Raw genomic sequence first — 19,624 nt, 5'->3', positions numbered from 1 at the left:
TGTAGTGCTTTGTGTAAACTGATGCTTTGAGGAGGTACGTGAATAGTGTGACCTTAACACCAGCTCTTCTTTGTGAGAGAAAATTCGGATGATATGGCAGTGCGTGCCCCTGTGTACTTACTGGCAATTTAGTTATGCAGACACCATTAATACACTCCTAAGCACACGCACCTGTACCCATCACCTTTTCTACATCCCGTCTTTCAGATGCAAAAGAAAGACGTGGCATTTTCAACAACAGTACGTGGAAAAAAACAACGCTTTGTCAGCTCACCTAGAAGCATTTGCTTTACCAGGGCAACGCTTGTCGGGATTTTTGCATAGATTTGAGCTGTTCAAGGACAACCTCTCTTCTCTAGCTGACTTCACGTTAGTTTTCCTCCTCTCCCACCACCATTTCATATTCCCCTTCTCCTTTATCAGTGGGTACCCCCCTACCTGGGATATTACCCTCTTCAACTGATACATCAACTCACCCAAGGATTTCCCCACCACTGGACCAGAACATAAGGAAAAAAAAAAAATAAAGCCACCAGTTTATTTAGAGAAATCTTTTCTTTAATTGTCAGTCTGGAACGCTCTGATGGAAGCAGACTCAAACCGCAGAGGACAGAGTGATGGAAGCCGCAGCCAGGACCAGAAGTTGTCACATAGCGAAGAGGATAAGGAATGCCACCATCAAACAGAAGAGCCCCATGGCCTCGGACAGGGCAAAGCCCAGGATGGCATAGGAGAAAAGCTGCTGCTTGAGAGATGGATTCCTGCATGTTGTACGGGGGGAGGAGGGGAACACAAACCGGAGAGAGTGAGGAGGGGGAAAAGGAAAAAAAAAAAATTCACAGTGAGGAAAAACCCCCCAAACCAGAGTCCATATCACAGAAAACCAGGATTATGTCACACAGGCAACAGATTTTGGAGCACAAACCAGTTTTATGGCAGGCAGCCACAGGCTGGAATAAGAAAGCCAGGATTTTTCCCTGGTTTCAGTGACGCAGACATGTTGAACCGTGAAGGCTGGGTTCACCTGCCCTGATGGAACCAAGCACCAGTTCCTGCTAACAACCAGTGCTTCATTTCTTCTGGAGGCAGGCAGAGCTCCACAGAGCAGCTGCATCGTTCAGAAGTGTAGGGTGGATTCAAACAATCCAGGTGCTTTCTTATTTATTTTAATAGAATACTGGGTTATAACAACCATTTTATATTCCAAGGAGGACTGCTTCAGTTAAATGCAGTATCTGCTTACACACACTACACGTGTAGAGCTGGACACATATTCCTGAGAAAGCTCTACTGATCTATTAAATTTACTGCTGGGAGAAGGGAATAAATCCAAGCCAGCCTGGCATCTTACTTACCTGGCATAGCCGATGATCAAGCTGCCAAACACCGTTCCGATACCCGCTCCTGACCCAGCCACCCCGACCGTGGCAGCACCAGCACCGATGAACTTAGCAGCAGTGTCAATATCCCTGGAAACAGCGCTGGTTTGGAACTCGCGGCGGGTCAGCTGTGGATGGGAAACACCAGCTGGCTGTGGGATACAGGAGAAAAAACATGTTAATGACACTTTTAATCATAAATATATAACTTTAATAAAACATAGTCACCATTTATCCTCTACTTAAGGCAGAGCAAGATGAGCCAAGCTTGCTAAGCCATCACCGATCGGGCTAGAAGCTATGTCTCCATACTAGCCATCCTCTTGATATACAAACGGACTCCTCTGTCTCAGGAGGAACCATCACGTATCGCAGGCAGCGAGCACAGGAATACAGAACCCAGTTTGCCACACAGGAGTCTCACCTGTACAGCCTGCAGCTCAGGCCGGCTGAAAACAGACACTGAAACTGGTCTGGCCAGAGCCCTGGAACAGCACCGGAACTGAAGCAAAACACAGACAATTAACTCCTGTAGTTGGATGCGTCCACACTAACCCTCAGAAAAGAGCAGCTATTTTATGAAGAACAGTCTTAGAATTTTTTAAAACGTCTCAAGAACGAAACAAGACTAAAAAGCAAAGGCATATGCAAACATAGGATATTTCTATTTTAGCCAGTTGGATTAAGTCCACGAGTAACACTACCACAGACCACACTCTGCAGCCCAGCGAGTGTCCTATCTGCTGCATCAGTTCAGTCATTATTACAATTCCATACATTTTCTTCCTAATTCACACCTTGAAAGAAAGGGGCGACTGAGCGCCTCTGTGACAATCAGTTAGCTGATCTTTAGGGAAGCCCTTGGGCCTGCAGTTCAGTGCACACCTAAGCTGGTAGCTCTCACCCTCCAGTCACCAGAGGTCACCTTGTTTCCCTTCCTCGTTAAATCCACGGTAAAACAAACCCATGCGATCCCACCTCAGCTGAGGGCATCCAGGACAGCGTTTTGAACCAAGCACCGCAGAGAAAGCCTTCACAGTCGTATAGCCCCACTATTATTATACCCCTCTGAAAAAAAAGTGACTTACCACAGCTGGAGAGCTGAGGAGAGCCAAAGGAGCCTGCATTTTGCTTAACCTAATCCAAATAAAGGGGGGGGGGGGGGGAGGGAAAAAAGAGAAAAAGGGAATCCCAACGCTATTGCCAGCAGCCAACACCCCCCTCTCGGGACTGACACCGTCGATCTTCAGCCGCATCCCCGCGTTGTGCCCGAGGCTTTTCCCCCCCGCCCGGCTCTGGGTGACCCCACCGCCCTCTCTCCCTCCCCCCGTTAACCCTCGTTTGGGGCCTCCCCAGGGCAGACTCACACCCGCGCATTTTTCCCTTCCCTGACCCGGCCGAAGCCCGCACCAAGGCCCAACAGAACCCGTTCGAGCCCCGGCGGGCTCAGGGAGACACCGGAGGGGCCGACGCTTCTCGCCCCCTCCGCGGCTGCCGCCTCCCAGCGAAGGGCAGGGCACGGCCGGGCGCCGTCCCCACCGGCCGCCCGGGCCCAGCGCTACCCCGCGGCCGGCGGAGCCCCTCCCCGCTGCCGGCGGGGGGGCCGCGGTGCCCGGCGCGGGGCGGCCGGGCCGAGAGCGGGGCCCACCTGCGCGGGGTCCGCTCGGGGCTGCGGCGGCGGCGGCTGTGAGAGGAGCGCGGCACCCCCGCCCCGCTCACCTTGCCGTGTCCCCCCCACGTCCTCCGCGCTCATTGGCTGCCGCCGCGCACCGCGCGGGGCATCCTGGGACAACATCCGCGCTCCCCATTGGCTGCGGCCGAACGAGCGCCTCCCGTCAGCATCCGGGACAGCGCAACAGGGTGGGAGGGCGGTGTCGCCACGCGGGTCGTCATTGGTTGGTTATTTTCTCTGCGTGCTTGCTGATTGGCTGGCGGCCTGGAGGTCTTCCAGAGGACCATGAGGCCGGCGGGGCTGCTCCTTGTACCATAGAGGTTACCATAGAGGCCGGGCGGTGATGGCGGCGGGCCCGGTCCGGCCGCCCTCTCCGGTGCGGCGGAGGCTGCTGCGCCCGCCCCGGCACGCGCCCCCTTTCCGGTTCTTTCCTAAAATATCATTTCGAACATTTAAACGTTTTCCCGTAGTTTATTAAAGTGCCCGGTTCAGCCCCGGGGCCGCTGTGCGCGCCGTGGCCGAACGTCGCTGGAGCCGAGGTTTAGTGTCGCCGCCCCGGGGAGGGGCTGGGGGCCCGGGCGGGGGGTGGGTCTCCGCCTGGTCGCGGTGTAGGGGCAAGGCCGGGCTCCGTGCCCCGTTACCGGCAGCCTCCAGCGCCGGGGACCGCCGTTGGGGTGAGCCGGGGGCCGGCGGGGCCGCCGGTGTCCCGCTCACCGGGGTGCCCCGGAGGAGGAGAGCGGTCGAAGAGGCCTCCTCAGGGCCGTAGCTCGTTACCGGGACTTTAAGTTCCTGCTTTGCTGAAACCCCTGAGCTCTTTTCCACCCCCCTCCTGAGCCTGGCGCCCCGGCACAACCGGCACCGGTGTCCCCGGTCTCTCCTCACGCCGCAACCGGAGCGCCGGCACGGAAGCGGGGGGCTCCCGCACCGAACTACAAGTCCCAGCAGCGCGGCCGGGGCCGCCCAGGGGAGGTCTCCCGGGCGGGAGGGCACGGGGAAGGGGGCGGGCTCCGCATTTTCCTGGTCCTCCGCCGCCTGCTCTCAGCCCCGGCGGTTTCCAGCCGTGCCTCCCGGTGAGTTGGGGGGGGGGGGACACGACACGACACGGTGGTGGCGGGGACCCTGTACCCCTCCCGGAGCCTGGTGCACCCCCGGGGCCGGACGGGGCCGGGGACGACAGGGCTGCCTGAGCTGCGAAGCGGCAGCGACACTTTCACTTTCGTTTCCCGGGGCGTGGGGGGGGTTGAACAGTCCGGTCGCTCCCCGCCCTCCGCCGGGACCCCCCCGCGGGGGATCCCCACGGGGCTGCTGACCGGGACGGGACGCCCGTGGCACACGCTGTCCCGCTGTCCTTCAGCCGCTGGCTGGAAGTTGGTCTCGCTTGAGAAGGGGGAATCCGTGGTTTTTTGCATCTTCGGGACGCTGCAGGTTAATGAAAGAATTAAACAGCAACAGCGAAAGAAAAGAAAAAAAAAAAAAAAACAACAAAAAACAGAAGGTCTCCAGAGAGAGGCTGGGCCGTGGACACCGGAGGAAGCGTTATTTATTCACCCCAAGGAGGCCATGGAGGGGCTGGAGCGTGGCCAGAGCAGGGCAGCGAGGCTGGGGCAGGGGCTGGAGCACAAGGCTGGGGAGGAGCGGCTGGGGGAGCTGGGGGGGCTCAGCCTGGAGAAGAGGAGGCTGAGGGGAGCCCTCATCGCTCTCGGCAACTGCCTGAAAGGAGGCTGGAGCCGGGGGGGGTCGGTCTCTTCTCCCCAGGAACAAGCGATGGGACGAGAGGAAACGGCCTCAAGCTGCGCCAGGGGAGGGTTAGGTTGGATATTAGGAAAAATTCCTTCACTGAAAGCGTTGTCAAGCACTGGCCCAGGCTGCCCAGGGCAGGGGCTGAGTCCCCATCCCTGGGGGTATTTAAAAGCTGGGGAGATGTGGTGCTTAGCAACATGGTTTAGTGGTGGGCTTGGCAGCGCTGGGTTACGGTTGGACTTGATGATCTCAAAGGTCTTTTCCAACCTAAACGATTCTATGATTCCATTCCACTCTGCTCTGTGCGAACTGTAATGATGCCTCGTTACCGCCCATTAGTCATTAACAGCCCGATGGTGCGGCTGTCCCAGTCAGGGCCTCCTCTGCCTTTGCTGGTGACCTACCAGCTGTTGGCATAACAAAAATGTGAATGTTAATAAAATGTCCTCCCCCCTCTACTTCCTGTCATCTTCCTGGAAGTGAACTGCAGACGCTGCCGTCGGCGCACTCTGCACAGCCTCTGGGTTTGTTTCCCTTCAAGATCACAATTATTTTTACCAAAACCAACATCTTTTTCTTTGCAGCAGAATGCGTTGTTTTGCTGCATCCAGGCACTGACTTTGCAAGTTACTTTTAACCCCTGTGGCAGCGAGGGCTTGTGTCCTGTCCTGAAACGCTGCAGTAACGTGATTAAGGTGCTGTCCTTAGATTTCTTTTCTTTTTTTTCTTTTCTGTCAAGAGGTCCCTGGTGTTCAGGAACTGGAAATCATAAGGCACATCAGGGTAGGAAAGATCGACATCAGCCAGATAAAGACTGAGGCTCAGATGAATTGTACGCCATTTCCTACACTTTACGGAGATAACTAAAACTGAAACTGCAGCCCTGGGTGTCCTGGAGGGTCGTGCCTCATCCCTGTCTCGGGTCTGCCCTGCCTCCCGCTCCCGGCAGGAATTCTCCGTCCTCCCAAGGCAGCCTGTGTCAGTGCAGCTACCGCTGGTCTTCCCCGCTGTGGATACCTTTTCCTTTCCGAGCGCAGCTCCGCAATCCCCATCTAAACTTCTGCCTGATTTTCAGGCTGTTCTTTGGCACAGAATACAGGCGATTTCCTGGGTGATGCCAAAAAAAAAAAAAAAAGCAGGGTTCTCGGGAGTTCATTTCCATGTGAAACTTCAGGATTGGAGATGACCTGAAATGCTCGGGTGGGATGGTTGGTCATGGTGAACTTTCCCTCCGTTCTGAGGTCAATCCTGCTCGCTGCTGCTGTCGCTAAGATCAGCTGAGAAAGGTCTGCTTTGGATTCCTGGAACTGAATTGTCTGGGATTGGCAGCAGGGTTTTGTCAGCAGTGATCTGCCCTTGACAGATTGCCAGGGCTGAAGCCTGGCTGCCCGCAAGACGTCAGGACAAAGAGGGTGATTTAGTGTTCTGTTTCCAGTCCTGCCTGGGCTCCTGGCAGTTTGGGTACTCTTTGATCGATGCACCCACTAGAGATTTATGTTGTGTGATTTGTGGTGTCACAACGCACTGCGAAGTTTTCTGTGTAGAGAACTCATGTAACAGCTTTAATGCTATTTGTTGACCCCGGTGTCATGCAACGTATTAATTTCGATACTGAGAATCATCTTGCAGTTTCAGCGTAACAGTCACAAGTAGCAAGGCTATAATAGCCTCATGACACAGGCTTGCGAAGCAGAACTAGGACGACCTGCCTAACCAGGATCTCCTCCGTTTGTGCTCTTCCATGGGAGCTGAGGTTAGCAAGGTACCTCTTTTCCGTTGGAGTCAGGAAGCTGAAGATGAAAGATCCTGTATTTGGAGGTCAAGTCATTGCGTTAGATTTGAATGTAGAAGGTGGAGAGGCTGTTGAGTTTGCTTATCGCCAGCATGAGTGTGTCTTGTCTGTCTCACCACCGTCAGCCGGTGAAGGTGGAGTGTGTTAGGGCTGGGACTGCACGAGTCTTGGAGCTCCTAGCGTGATAGATTGTAAGCTGCTCTTTTTGTCTTGTACTACTGTCGGAGCATTTCACTGATGCGGCAAAACCTCTATTCTTCTCAAGCAATGTGTTAGTCTCCAGATTTCAGAAGAGCTAATGCTCCCCCACATTAGCTACATAAGGTGGGGATGTGCCTGGAGCGTCAAATCATGTGAAAAACGTGATGGGAGGCTGCATGTGGGGCCGGCCGGCGTTCCAGCAGGGTCTCCAAGCACGGGATCCCACCAGCAGGCAGGCGTGTTCCTGCTGCTGCCAGGCACCGCTGCCTCTCCCGTGTAGCAGATCTGTGGACAGTCAGCGGGTCGGGTTCCTGGGGTCCCATGCAGCAGGGAGGCTGCTGTGCCACGCTGGCAGCCTCAGAGCAGGAGGCACCGTGGCTGGGAAGCAGCGGTCAGATGAGAGAGCCTTACACATGTCTGCTAAAGAGGATCTGCAAGCTGCCGTGGATGTCAGGAGCAGCCTGGCCACAGCGGCAGGGACTCCAGCGAGCTCGTGTGCCTTGCTGAGAAGCCTTGGTGTGTGCGTAGGGGGTTTTGGACCTCACAGCTGTGTCATTGCCAAGCCGTACCTCTTCATACCCTTCGCAGGCACAACTATGTTGGCAGCATCTGAAGATGAGATAATCCCCTTATTCTTTCCTCTTGTAGACTTCCACAATGGACGAGACCTCAGACGAGCCTCCCACTTCTGCCGTCCTCTTAGACAGCTGCCACTTCTCCCAGGTCATCTTTAACAACGTGGAGAAGTTTTATGTTCCCGGAGGAGACGTAACCTGTTATTATACCCTCACAGAGTACATCGTGCCTCGCAGGAAGGACTGGGTGGGCATCTTCCGTGTAAGTGAATACTGTAAAACCAGATATGCCAAGTGTGAGAAGGCAGCAGCAGGCAGAAACAAATAGCTTGGGCTTTGATGGAATAGGGTTGGGGAGTTTTTTTCAGTAATAACCTTGTGTAATGGAAGATCTTTATTGTGCCTAGGGACAAAGTGCCAGACCTGTTGTGACCTGAACAGCTTCGAGGCTAATCAAACACTCTGATTATCCCTTCATGCATAGACCACAACTCTTAGAAGTCAGGATATCAATGCAAAAGTCCTCCCAGTAACTGATCTATGTGGAAATACAGCCCCATTACCATAGGATAAACACGAACTGTGCGATGCCACGTAACAATTTTGCTGTTGCAGGTGGGATGGAAAACAACCTTGGAATATTACACATTCATGTGGGCTCCTGTGCCCAGTGATGCCCACACTGTGCAGCAGCAGATCCAGTTCAAAGGTGAGTCGGGAGCGTGGGTCACACACAGGCACACTTTGCTGCCACCAGTAAGCACTGTATTCGGAATTACAGAATATCTGTAGGACCATGCTTTGGGAGACTTATTTCAAATCCCATAATAAATCACAAAATTTCGAATCAGCTAAATGCCGCCATCCTGACTGAGTGATATTGTTTGTGTTCTTATCACTGACACGAAGAATTACTGATGGTGCAGGAAGAATATTGAACTAGGATGTCTCAGTTTTCTGAGGTTCTCACTTTCTGCGCTATATAGCTAAGAGACTTGAATAATTAGAAGCTGCATATGACGGAGCTGTTGTGTTTGTCTGAAGCTTACTACCTACCGAAAGATGATGAATACTACCAGTTCTGCTACGTCGACCAGGATGGTATGGTCCGGGGAGCCAGTGTGCCTTTCCAGTTCAGAGCAGAGACTGAGGATGATATCCTGGTGGTTGTCACACAGGTCGGTGTCCTCTCTTCTCCTGCTTTTTTCTGCCTCTGCTTTTATTGGCATATGCTCATTGCTAACATGGAGCGATCCGGTGAATCGAATGCCAAGCTAGAACTCAGCAGACTTGGATCCTATTCTTGGCTTTGCTACCGATCTGTCACATAAATTTGGGCAGCCTTTGTTTCTCTACCTGCCGTTTATCGGACCAGTTTACTTAGATTGTGAGCTCTTTGCAATGGGGGGCGACTTCATACGTAGCGTTTCAGGGCCTTTTGAATATTTTTAAATGAAAATGTCATTTTCATGGAAACAGTCTCCCATTAGATGGGAGTAGGCGCATGCACATGGACAATAATTGAGGTGCTGTGAAGCCAAGCTCTTATTTTGCAGTGTCCTGTGTGCAGCCCTTTTGTTAATGACTACACTGCACACATGGTCCTAACCCAACAAACTGCAAAAAGCCCCAAACCTCTGCCTCTGCGGACTTCTGTGGACACGGAAGGCATTGAGCATCAACAAAGATCCGGGGTAGTGTGTGCTCAGTATTCAAGAACTGGGTCAGCTTTGGACAGACTGGGGAGAGCGAAGCAGCAGTCTGGTCTGCGCCAGCAGCGAAGGCACGGGGAGGTGCACGGTGTTCCCTTTTGCAGAGCTGCTCTTCCTTTGCTCTTCCCGCTGTGCTATTTGGAATGTAGCTTTTCAGTGCTTCTGTTATGGCTGAATAACTTTGCTGCTTGCTAGGGAGAAGTGGAAGAGATTGAACTACAAAACAAAAACTTGTGTAAAGAAAATGAGGAGCTGAAAGCAAGCTGTGCAAGTCTCCAGAAACAAAACATCGATCTGCAGGAAGAGCTGAGCAAGACACAGGTAAACAAAAAAGTTAATATAATAAGTCAGCAGCTTTAAGTCTGAAAGATGAAGCGCGACTAAGTCAGGTCTTGTTCCACTGTATGCTTCCAGGAGAAAATGAAAGAGGTTTCTCCCCATATTATTTGTTTAATGCTTTACCAAATCATCCACCACCTCTGCTGTGGTAAGAACAACAATGATGAACAAGAGGCATCAGCAGACACAGAAGTCAGGAACACATGGGAAGGGGAGTGTTCAAAAATGTTTTGTAGGCTTTCCCAAAATCGCATTATCATTATCTTTTCCTCCTTCAGTTTTGCTCAAGGCTTGATATAAATTAAATGGGCTCTGAAAGAATGGTCGGGATGCAAAGGAGAGATTTCCCTCCTTCAGATGGGCTGCCTGGAAAGGCTGCATTTGAGGGATTTTGCAGTGCCAGTGCAGAGCAGGACTGTTATTGCTTGGGTCCCATTTACCTCCTATCGACCTCACTGATTTTCAGGAGCTGCAGAATAGTTTGGAGTCTCTAAGGAGCAACACAGAGAAACTGGAGCTGGAGCTGAGTTCCCTGAAAAAGGAAAATAAACATCTAAAGGAGCGGGACAACTGCAGAGAGGCAGAACTGCACCAGTAAGTGTATTTACAGCATATCTTAAAATAGGATTTCATGTAAGCATCTTGCCTTTATGGATTAGATTTCCCTCCGTGAAAGTACAGTGTGTTTTGATTTGTTCCGAGTAGACTCAAAGAGCAAATTGAGAATGTGACCTCTGACAAGGAACAACTGGAAACCAGACTGAAAACAGCCCTGGATCACATGGACCAGCTGCAGGTAGCAAACGTGTAGCTGCCCTCTTCTGCTTTGCCTTGCCTCTGACAGAGAACTGAGCATCTTGAGCAAGTATGTGGTGCATGAGTTTCTTTTTGGATTATGTGGGTTCTTTAGGAAAATGTCAACCTTTGATATGATTTGACCTCCAGGAAACCTCAGGAAATCTGTGTTATGGAAGGAAGGGTGGAGGGGGATGTGCTAAGAGAACCTGTAAGGACTTTATTCCCTCAAAACATCCCCTTTGCATGCTCCTTAAGTTGCCCAAAATCAGACTGTTGTTTAACTCCTGCTAGCTAAAGATCCAGGCAGAAAACACTTTTGTTTTGAAAAACATTCTAAAATTATGTTCAATACGTGGGTGCAAACAAGACTTCTCGCTGGGAGGTATGTGAAGGGAGAAGGTAGACTGAAAATACCTTGGTGGTTAGGTCCGGGACATGGGAGATCCAGAACGATGGGCTGACCATCTGGCTATAGAGTCTCTGTTTTTCTCTTTGTTCTCTGACTTCCCAGACTACAAGTGTCATGTTGAAACTTAGAAAGCTCCTCAGAGAACATATGAATGAGTACTGTGTTCTGATGAATACATCAGCTCCCATATATCCCCATGTAACTATTCTCAGTTTCTACCAATGTTTTAATAGACAAATGTTTGCAGAAAAGAAAAAATTAAGCAGCCACGGGTTCTGGAGCTTTGCCTTCTGCAGCAAAAGGTGCAGCTCTCCTCACTCAGAGCTGTTCAATTTTCACTTTCTGCGCATCCTTCTTTCTTCCTAGTCCCAAGTGTTGAATTATGAGAAAGAAGTGGAAAACCTGTCTCTCATGGACCATGACAAGACAAAGCAGCTTGAAAGGTTAAAGGAAGAGAATCGCCAGTTATGCCTGAGCAGAGCTCAAGAGGTAAAGCCTTCCCTGAGTATCACGGTGCTTGGGGGAGCCAGGGCAGAGAGGCTGAGGCATCCTTGGCAGTGAGCAGGTACAAATACTGCTCAATCTTATGAGAATCTAGGGGATTCCACGGCAGAAAATGTCCATGGTGGCGTGGGTGCCCACATAGGTGGTTCTGTGAACACACCACCTGACAGATTCCTATAGTATACATATATTCTTATAGTATACACGTGTTTTAGTTTTGGAAGAAACACCTGTATAACTAGACATTGTCATTCTGATTCTCCATAGCAGGAAAATTCAGTCTCTCTCTTGATCTCTTTTGAGTCAGCTCAAGGGATAAAGTAAATCAGTGGGAATTCAGGATTGATGTTTGGCTGATTGCAAATCGTTGCATTTAAGCAAAATTCTTTCAGGACTGGGACTTATGGGTGAATAAAACACATTACCCTAAATCTGCCCAGGTTACACGCTGTTAATTTTACCTCCAACAGGAAGCTGACTAGTAATTGGTGTGAGGCAGCAACCTTGCTGGTCTTCTCTCTGTTGATGTTTTTGTCTCTTTCTCATCTTTAATATCTCAAATTTAGCATCTAATAAGCAATAAAATAGATGCAATATGCTCCAAATGCACCAAAACCAATACAAAGTTTCTGTTCTGTAGTTTGGTGCTCTGCCCCGCATCCTTCTCTGACACCCCTTTGCAACTCCACTCGTGAAAATCTGGGACTTCTGTGCAGAAGGAGCAAAATAAGGAGCTTGAACATTGCATGGGATACTTGAAGGGGACGGAGGGCAAACTCTCACTTTGTCTGTCCCGCTGTCTGCAGAACGAGCAGGTGCCCAGCATCGCTGAGGTGCAGCTGGGGAGGTTCCCAGCAGCACCGCGCACAGAGCTCTGCCGTATCGTGTGGAACCTGGGCAGGGGAGCTGAGTCCCTGGCAGCACTGGCTTCCACCTTCTTTCAGTTCACAGAACCATCACAATTTCCCTGTGATGTTACAGATGACTATAGGTATAAGAAGTTTAAGTTTATGGATAAAAGGCTTGCTTTTCTTCAGTAACTTCTGCAGACCTTTTAGAGGTAATCCACAAACCTCAGCACTGGAAATCGCTCCTTGAAGGAACGTGAAGGATATAAAAGAAAAGGGCAGCACGCGGTGGCATTTCTTTCTGCTGAAGAAAGCATCATTGGCAATGACTGAGGCCGTCACATCATCTTTAGCCTGTTGCCCTGAGTGACCTTCTAAAGGTGCTTCTCTCTCTGTATGTGCTACTCAGGAAGCTTTTGGAGGCTCTGCTCTGACTTTGGCCTTGAAAATTAGATGCCTAAAATAGATGATGTGATTACCTCCGCTGTGATGCCAAATGTTCAGGGTTCTTAGAGTGATACTTTGAGAAGGACTGCAGAATCCCTAAGTACTCTAGTTTATCTAATTTAGTGATTTAATTCAAGAGTCAGCTACAAGATTAATTCCTAAGGATGTGCTGGCTATCCACCGTCCATGCAAGTCTCGCAGCACCAGGAAACCTGGCAGATTTGGATAGCTCTCCCCTGCCAGGGTGGATTTTTCAGCTGTATGAGTTCCTTTGCTTCAGCCTCCCTCTTTGTTTGACCTGTCATATGTCCCCTTCGGGGGTCATGTGTCATCTCGCATGTTGTAATGAAAATACAGAGCGTGAGTGGTGACATGGAGATATCCTAGGTGACAAACTATGAAATGGTAAGACTCCCATTGAAAGGGAAGGTTTATTTGTTGGTAATAAATGCAGCAGGAGGCAGCTAGTATATGACAGCTCCAGTGCTTGGAGCTGTCGTCGTTTTATTTGCCAGTTTCTCACGATTTACCAAGTAACCCTCTTCCTTCATAGCAACAAAACCGCACGTTGATGAAAGAACTTGAGGAGCAGAAGCATTTGTTTCAGATTCTGCAGGCGGAAAAGGATGAAGCTGATAAGGAAAATCAGGTGAGAACTTGGCACAACTCCCTCGCCTTTCTCCTGTATTGAGTATGACACCAGTCTCTCAGTCTAGGGTTCAGTTCCATTAACCCTTCCACCAAACGGATCACTAATTGTGCCTGCACGTGGACCATCACCGAAAGCCAGGCTGCCAGGCCGTCTGCGGGCGCGTACAAATGACTCTGTGCCTGCACTCACAGTATGTTGTTGCTGCCACGACTGTACAGCCTAAGAGAAAGGGTCCAAACACTTGCACCTTTCCCCTCCTCCCCACAGAACAGACTGGTTTACTCATAATAGCTTGGGGATTTTCAAAAACTCCTAATGTTAGCTTAATTCTGACACCACTGAAATGAATGGACTTACTCGTTTAAACGGACATAGCCTTTTTGCCCAGTCTAAGCAATGACTGCTCACTTTTGTTCCTTACTCTGCATGACTTCAGAACTTCTGTCTTTTAAAGTGTATTACTCTGCTGTGATCATCGTCTGCCTTTCTGAGCAGGCCACAGAATAGATCCTTGCCCTTCCTTACCTCACTTGCAGGACTAACACTGAGCTACCTAAGAGAAGTTCAGAGCAATTTTGATTCTGGTATAAGAGGCTCTATGTTAGTGCAAAGCGTGACTTTCTCTGAAATGGTCTCCTGAGCTGCTGGAAATTCATTCCACCCTTCTGTCCCTTTGCAGAAACTCAGGGAAGAGAATTACAGGCTCCTGAGGCATCGCTTGCAGACTAGAGAGCTTTCTTCCTTCTCTGCTGTTTCACAAGCTCAAGCTCCAATTCCAGCTCCTGGAGTAGGAGGCCTTCTGTTTGGAAATCCATATTGTGGTGAGACTACTTGGCATTCTGTCTTACACCGCAGATACCTGGCAGTTAGAGTCCTGGCAAATTATCCTCCCTCTCAGATTGAACACTGCAGAAAAGACGTTATTAGCAGCACCTCTGCACAGCTTCGCATGTGTGCAGATGACTTGGCAGCTGCAAAATGATGCCAGGTGTTAAGAGTTGACTTAAGTGATCAGCTGTCTGTTCATTTTCTGCCAAGAGAGACAACTATTAGCTAGTTTATTCAGCTGTGAGGCAGCTAGTTCTGTGGCTTATGTCCAGTTTCCATAGTCCTAAATATAGAGGTTTAGATCCAGAGCCACATCGTCATGTTTCAAGAATTACCAGTTATCAGCACATTACATTGTTAATCATTTTGTTGTGGCTAAAATGACTTCTTTTTCCCAGTTGCAGAAGCAAACGTGGGGGCAGGAGCTGCAGACGCAGTAAGGTAAAGTGGACATGAATGGACATGAGTTAGTGGTTTATGGACACAAATTAGTGGTTTGAAATAAAAAGCTCCTAGTTCAGCTCTGTAGCCAATTGTCTCCATACTGGTTTAGTCCTGGCAAGATAGCGGACAACCAAATGGAGCCACATATGCTTAATGTGTAGAATTAATACCAGTTGTTGGTGTTAAGGAAGGGAAAGGAAACTGTTGACCTTAATCTTTAAGGACCAGCTCTTGGCAGCATCTAATGTCAGAACGAGCAGTATGCAGCTGCTAAATACCTTATTTCATACTGGAGACATGGACGTGTGCTACCTAGGATGGAAAGTTAGAGTGCCTCACAGAAGCTCTCGACTTGTAAGTGCTATTTAGAGAAGCCTGGAGACACTGGAAAACTTGAGAGTATCAAAAGTCAGAAAAACTTGTCCAAAAGTGATAATATCTGACTACTAAACTTTTCTGCTTCCTTGAATATAATTTCTAAACTGACTTTATTTGCATTTGCTTTGTACTTCAGGATTCTGTAAGGAAATGTCCCATGTGCAATGAAGTGTTTCCTGAAGATATTGAAGCAAGTCAGTACGAGGCCCACGTGCAGAGCCATCTTGTGGACTGCCCACTCTGCAGTGAGACCTTTGAAAAGTCCAATACGCAGGTGTTTGACGACCATATTTTTTGTCATTGCCTGGAATAATTCTGAATTCGTATCTGCTCTGTAGAATAGGCAGCAGAGGCCGCAGTATAGAATAGACCCAAATCACTGTATAGGCTGGATTCATGCTAATAAGATCACCCCGACAAGACTGACTATGCCACTGGTACTGTAATTCGGAGCTTTCTGTTCCGTGCAGCACATGCCCAACACAGAAATCGGGTCAGACATCTGCATCCTGAAACCGAATCACCGTCATCAAACTTAAGTCCTCTGTCTTGGATCAAGTATGTATGCTTGTTAAATGAGTTACAAATCCTATAATTAGTAATTTAGTTGAATGTGGTACCAGTTCTTTAGAACAGGATTGGCCATGTAGCTGTTCATCCAGGTAGGGATTCGACTGATGGGATGTAGTACAGCAGTTTTCTGTACTTCGCCGATGTATCTCAATTATAGTTGTTTTATTCTTTAATATAGCACTGTGATTGCTAACCAAAGACCAGAAACATTTTATAGTCTTTTAGGATCACCCCTTCAGTCCCGCTCAGCTTCTGGAATGCAGAATTAATTATTAATAATTAAAAAAGTCTCCATAAAAATACATCTCTTCTTTCACCATCAGTCATAAAGCAAGTGAAAGAGACCTATTTATACAGAGACCAAATATGTTTGCAGATCTGAAGGTCTAGGGCCGTCCTTCCAGCAAAGCAGGCAGCACGGCTTGTTCTAGGGTGAGGCACATGCACTGTTTTCTCCATCCATCTCATGATGAGGAAAACCTGAAATTTCTGAAACGGGGAAGGTTGGTACGGCGTGGAGCCTGTAGAAAAGCAGTAGCTGAGTTGTTTTGGCAGCACAGAGGATAAATGGTCTCTCAGTCAGAAACTGAGGATCCTCATTTAAAGGAAATCATTAATTTGGATTATTTCTTTTATGTTTCTAAACCTTCTTGCTTTAACAAGAGCCTGTTTGCAAACCAAAACAACGTGATTCAAGACTAAGTGCCTTGGGATATTACAGTGCTTTGTGCACAGATTATCCAGCTACTATTTTTAATTCTGCTGCAGGATTTTCAATTTATGATTAACAGCTCTTTTTTCCATGCAGACACAAATGGGTAAAGGTTTATTATCCAGCTGTATTAGACTGTGTTTCCTGCTGAATACCTGAAGCAATAGGAAATCCTAAGAAACTCTATATAGAGTTTTAAGAATATTTAGAGTAACAAAGACTTCAAAATGTTGTACTGTTTTGATTCTACACAAACGTCTTATCAATCTGGCTTTAAATAGAGTATTTCTGTCTTGAGCTGTACTATACTGGTAAGCATTATTTTAAAAAAATGTGAAAGAAAATAACAGTGAACAAAAATAAAAGCTATACGGAGAAAATCTTTGATAAAGATGTCTATGTCTGTTCATTCTTAAAGAAATAAATTGGAGGAATTGATGGGGTCTTAAGGGAGCTATTTGCAGGCTTTCAATTACTTGCTGAAGCTTCTGTCTAACACAGTACTTAAGCACGCCTCTGAATAACTTCTAGCATGCACCGTGGTATCCCTACGGGTAGTGAGGCGGTTTCTGTTTTAACAGAAAGCACGTACGTAACTGGCTGATGCTCAGTGGCTCCTCACAGCATGGGAATACGGTGTGAAGGCCGAAGGATAGTATGGGATAACAAGAACGGACCAGGGAAGTAAAATGAGCTGTATGGGACCTACTTGTTTGTATCCGTTCCCAGTAGCGCTGATCTAAAAACCCAGAGCTGGCTGAATTTCTTCTCTGTCATAGGAACGTCTGGCATATCGACACCTTTTTTCCCTAGGCTAGGAGAAAAAGCTGGAAACTTCCTCACTCGGGATGATAAAATATTCTTTAAAAAATACTTGGTATTGTACATGTTTTGATATTATTGATTATTATAGTGTATCTCAACATTCCAGGCATAGCTTTATCCCAGTTTGGATAGTTGAACATTCCATCAAAATGAGGCTCATTTTTGACTGAACACTTGTTTCCTCAGGAAAAATCCCATTGTTTTTCAAGAAAACGGTTTCCCCCCCCAACCTTTTCCCATACATCCTCATTCTAAATTACATTTTTCTTCTTTTACTGCTTTGCATCTTGACAGAAGCAGATAAAACATGGAGAGACACAAAAGCAATTTTTACTAAAACCCTGGTAGTTCACCAAAACACCGGTTATCAGACCGCTTTCCTTTTCAGACTGTTGCTAGTACTGGCTTTAGCGGCTCGTATCCTAAACCCAAACGCCATCACCTGGGCTTAGAGTTATGTCACGATGCTATCTATGTCCTTGAGCTACCGGTGCCAAGTGTCGGTGCCCCCCAATTGCCTCTCCATCCCTTTTACACCGGTACCTATCATTTTCCACCTGCCTGCTCCTATCATTTCTACAAATCTCAGGGCCTACGTTGAGGTGCCGGCCCTGGAACGCAGGCAGCAAGCGGGTGACCAGCAGAGGGGGTCAGACTTCAATAAATCTCATGAGGATGCTGGCTTTTTGAAGTATTTTGAGGTATGTCTTCTTTTTTCTGTAATAATGACACAGATTCAGACTCCCAGCCATATACTTCGGCCTGATGCAGGTCATACCTCCCCCGTCCTGCGCAGCCAGGGACCAATTTACCCCTAAGCACAAATTACATCATATATTTTCTGACCAAGTTTTCATTTTGCTTGTAATTTACAGCATTATTTATGTTACTGCTTCATTTAGCCTTTGGAATCATAAGAGGTTTCAATCCTATCTCAATTTTATGGTTTAATACAGAAGTAGCTCAAATGGCTGATAATTAGATATAGTTATACTTTGGATGAGATCCAATATTACATTGATATGTATTGGGTAAGGACCTTGAAATAAATTTTCAAAAGGGACAGTAGGGATTTGGCACAATTTATACCCGAACTCATGTAGCATCTGAATGGACATTCATTAGAAATGTATCTAAAGGGAAGAAGTCATACTTTGTGGGCCAAATTTCTGTGAATATTTCTCTTTTTAAACCTTTACAGGGCTTATCAGTTCAGTCCAGCTTAGGAACTGACCCGGTTTGCTTTCCGTGAGCGATCGCTGCTCCGATGCAGCGTAGCGTTTTCTGTTCCCTCATCCAGGCAAACCCGCCCAGCCTCGGAGAGCTCTTCTCCCTTTGCTTGGTCCTTTTGCTTCTCCCTCATTTTTGTCAGACCCTTTGCCTTCCTTTTCCAAGACGTTGGTTCTTCCCTTCGGCTTTCTCTTCCGTTCACACAGAGTATATTTTGAATATTTCTGTCCCTGTCCATGGCACATCATTTTCCAATTAACGGGTATGTTTCTGTACCTGTAAAACACAAAACATGGTGACACCTCTCAGCTGCAAAGACACGCTGCTAACTACGGTCACAGGGGGCATCACGTACCGACTGATGCCTGTTCGTTTCAGGGGAAAGAACATTGTTTTGCCTGGGAAAAGGTTTTTTTGGTGCAGGAAAAAAAGAGACTGGCCACAGGGAGACGGTTACAGATTCCAGATACCCAAACGATTTCAGCCCTTAAAGTCCGAATATCTGGAAGGCGGCTGAAATAACGGACTGGTGGCTCAGCTTCTTTCAGCAAGCGATTCCCAACCGTACAGCCACAGTCCCCTTCCTCGCTTGATCAGCCTCTTCCCTCCACCCGTTCTCCTCCTGGTTCCTCTTCATCTATCCATGTCGTCTTTCCTCTTCCTGCAGAACAATTTGGAGCTTCAGCATTGTCAGTCTCCTCCAAAATGACAGTGCCGAGGTTCGGGGTGTGGACGAGGGGGAGGCAGAGGCACGCAGCAGTGTCCGTCGGGCAGTGCTGCCTCTCCTGCCTTTCACCCCAGCAACGCAGTCCGGGAGCGCCGCTCCTGCTTCTCTTCCCTTCACCTTAGTGAGGCTCCTGTGGAGAGCAGAGGAGGCTGAAAGGAAATAAAAAGATTCCTGACAAAAGGCACGTAAATAGACAAGATGCAGGTGAATAAAAGAGGAAAAGGAAAGCCGTGTACAAGGCAGCAGCTGAGTGGTTATCCTCGGTAATCAACTTGTCAGTTTGATTTTAAGACACAGTAGAAGAGATCAATAATTCTTTACAGCAGCAAAATGCACATCTAGGGTTTAAAGTGTTTTGATCATCGAAGCCCTTATTTCAGGGATCAGTCCTGCGCTTACTTCGTACGTGGAGGTGCTTCTGTATTTGGCATGGGAAGGGGAAGAGAGCAGAGCAGGGAATAGTGGAAAAAATGTCCTAAAATGACACTTAAGACAGGCTGCTGCACTGGTTTAGGTGGGGCAGCTCAGAAAAATCTGGGGAAGGAAATGCCCACAGGCCCCCATGAGACTGAAAAATGAAGGTATTACACTTACGCGGAGGGTTTTTTTGTCGCTTGTATTATTTTGTAAGAACACATTGTTTATCTCTGTTCTGCCGTGGAGATCCAGACTGACCTGTCCCTGCTTGCACAGGAGTCAACGAGCCCCTTTCTCGCTGGCGCACTGGTACAAATAGAGAGCGCTTAGTGGGTATCTAACGGCACGAAACCCAAACGCTGCCATTTATCACCCTCTTTGTACGGAATTAAATCACTAGGTGAAATGCAGTGAAGAATCGA

The 19,624-nt window shown here is 48.3% G+C and overlaps 2 protein-coding genes across 7 annotated transcripts; one reads left to right on the top strand and one right to left on the bottom strand.

Moving 5' to 3' along the window:
• Positions 1 to 524: 524 nt before the first annotated feature.
• On the bottom strand, positions 525 to 3,202 carry ATP5MC1 (ATP synthase membrane subunit c locus 1). Of its 2 annotated transcripts, none has more exons than XM_087770242.1 (5): positions 3,099 to 3,202; positions 2,468 to 2,516; positions 1,804 to 1,881; positions 1,356 to 1,531; positions 525 to 761 (listed from the first exon to the last, which is right to left on the bottom strand). In XM_087770242.1, the coding sequence occupies exons 1-5, from the start codon at positions 3,185 to 3,187 to the stop codon at positions 647 to 649; spliced, it is 507 nt and encodes a 168-aa protein (XP_087626368.1). In that variant the 5' UTR covers positions 3,188 to 3,202; the 3' UTR covers positions 525 to 646. The 2 variants fall into 2 exon arrangements, with proteins under 2 accessions (XP_087626368.1, XP_087626369.1); XM_087770243.1 differs by having other exon boundaries at positions 3,028 to 3,136.
• A 138-nt stretch (positions 3,203 to 3,340) lies between these two features.
• CALCOCO2 (calcium binding and coiled-coil domain 2) lies at positions 3,341 to 16,388 on the top strand. 5 transcript variants are annotated; one of them, XM_087770238.1, is made up of 12 exons: positions 3,341 to 3,590; positions 7,433 to 7,621; positions 7,975 to 8,068; positions 8,404 to 8,537; positions 9,267 to 9,392; positions 9,877 to 10,004; positions 10,116 to 10,206; positions 10,984 to 11,106; positions 12,970 to 13,065; positions 13,748 to 13,889; positions 14,295 to 14,337; positions 14,855 to 14,997. In XM_087770238.1, the coding sequence occupies exons 2-12, from the start codon at positions 7,442 to 7,444 to the stop codon at positions 14,862 to 14,864; spliced, it is 1,167 nt and encodes a 388-aa protein (XP_087626364.1). In that variant the 5' UTR covers positions 3,341 to 3,590; positions 7,433 to 7,441; the 3' UTR covers positions 14,865 to 14,997. The 5 variants fall into 5 exon arrangements, with proteins under 5 accessions (XP_087626364.1, XP_087626367.1, XP_087626363.1 ...); XM_087770241.1 differs by lacking the exon at positions 3,341 to 3,590 and adding an exon at positions 3,638 to 4,121 and having other exon boundaries at positions 14,295 to 14,332; positions 14,855 to 16,388; XM_087770237.1 differs by lacking the exon at positions 3,341 to 3,590 and adding an exon at positions 3,640 to 4,121.
• Positions 16,389 to 19,624: the final 3,236 nt, after the last annotated feature.

The sequence above is a fragment of the Nipponia nippon genome, unplaced genomic scaffold, assembly GCF_047370975.1.
Source record: "Nipponia nippon isolate SJK-2023a ecotype South Korea unplaced genomic scaffold, ASM4737097v1 scaffold_32, whole genome shotgun sequence".
In the NCBI taxonomy this organism is placed as follows: domain Eukaryota; kingdom Metazoa; phylum Chordata; class Aves; order Pelecaniformes; family Threskiornithidae; genus Nipponia; species Nipponia nippon.
Note: the sequence above shows the minus strand (reverse complement) of the source record. Positions and strands in the feature narration are given on the sequence as shown.

Coding starts and splice junctions, on each gene's coding strand:
- ATP5MC1 (XM_087770242.1), bottom strand. CDS start 3,187: ATGGGGAGCGCGGATGTTGTCCCAGGATGCCCCGCGCGGTGCGCGGCG. Junction 2,517..3,098: donor CGTGGGGGGGACACGGCAAG/GTGAGCGGGGCG, acceptor TATTTGGATTAG/GTTAAGCAAAATGCAGGCTC. Junction 1,532..1,803: donor CTGAGCTGCAGGCTGTACAG/GTGAGACTCCTG, acceptor TGTATCCCACAG/CCAGCTGGTGTTTCCCATCC.
- CALCOCO2 (XM_087770241.1), top strand. CDS start 7,442: ATGGACGAGACCTCAGACGAGCCTCCCACTTCTGCCGTCCTCTTAGAC. Junction 8,069..8,403: donor GCAGCAGATCCAGTTCAAAG/GTGAGTCGGGAG, acceptor GTTTGTCTGAAG/CTTACTACCTACCGAAAGAT. Junction 8,538..9,266: donor TCCTGGTGGTTGTCACACAG/GTCGGTGTCCTC, acceptor GCTGCTTGCTAG/GGAGAAGTGGAAGAGATTGA.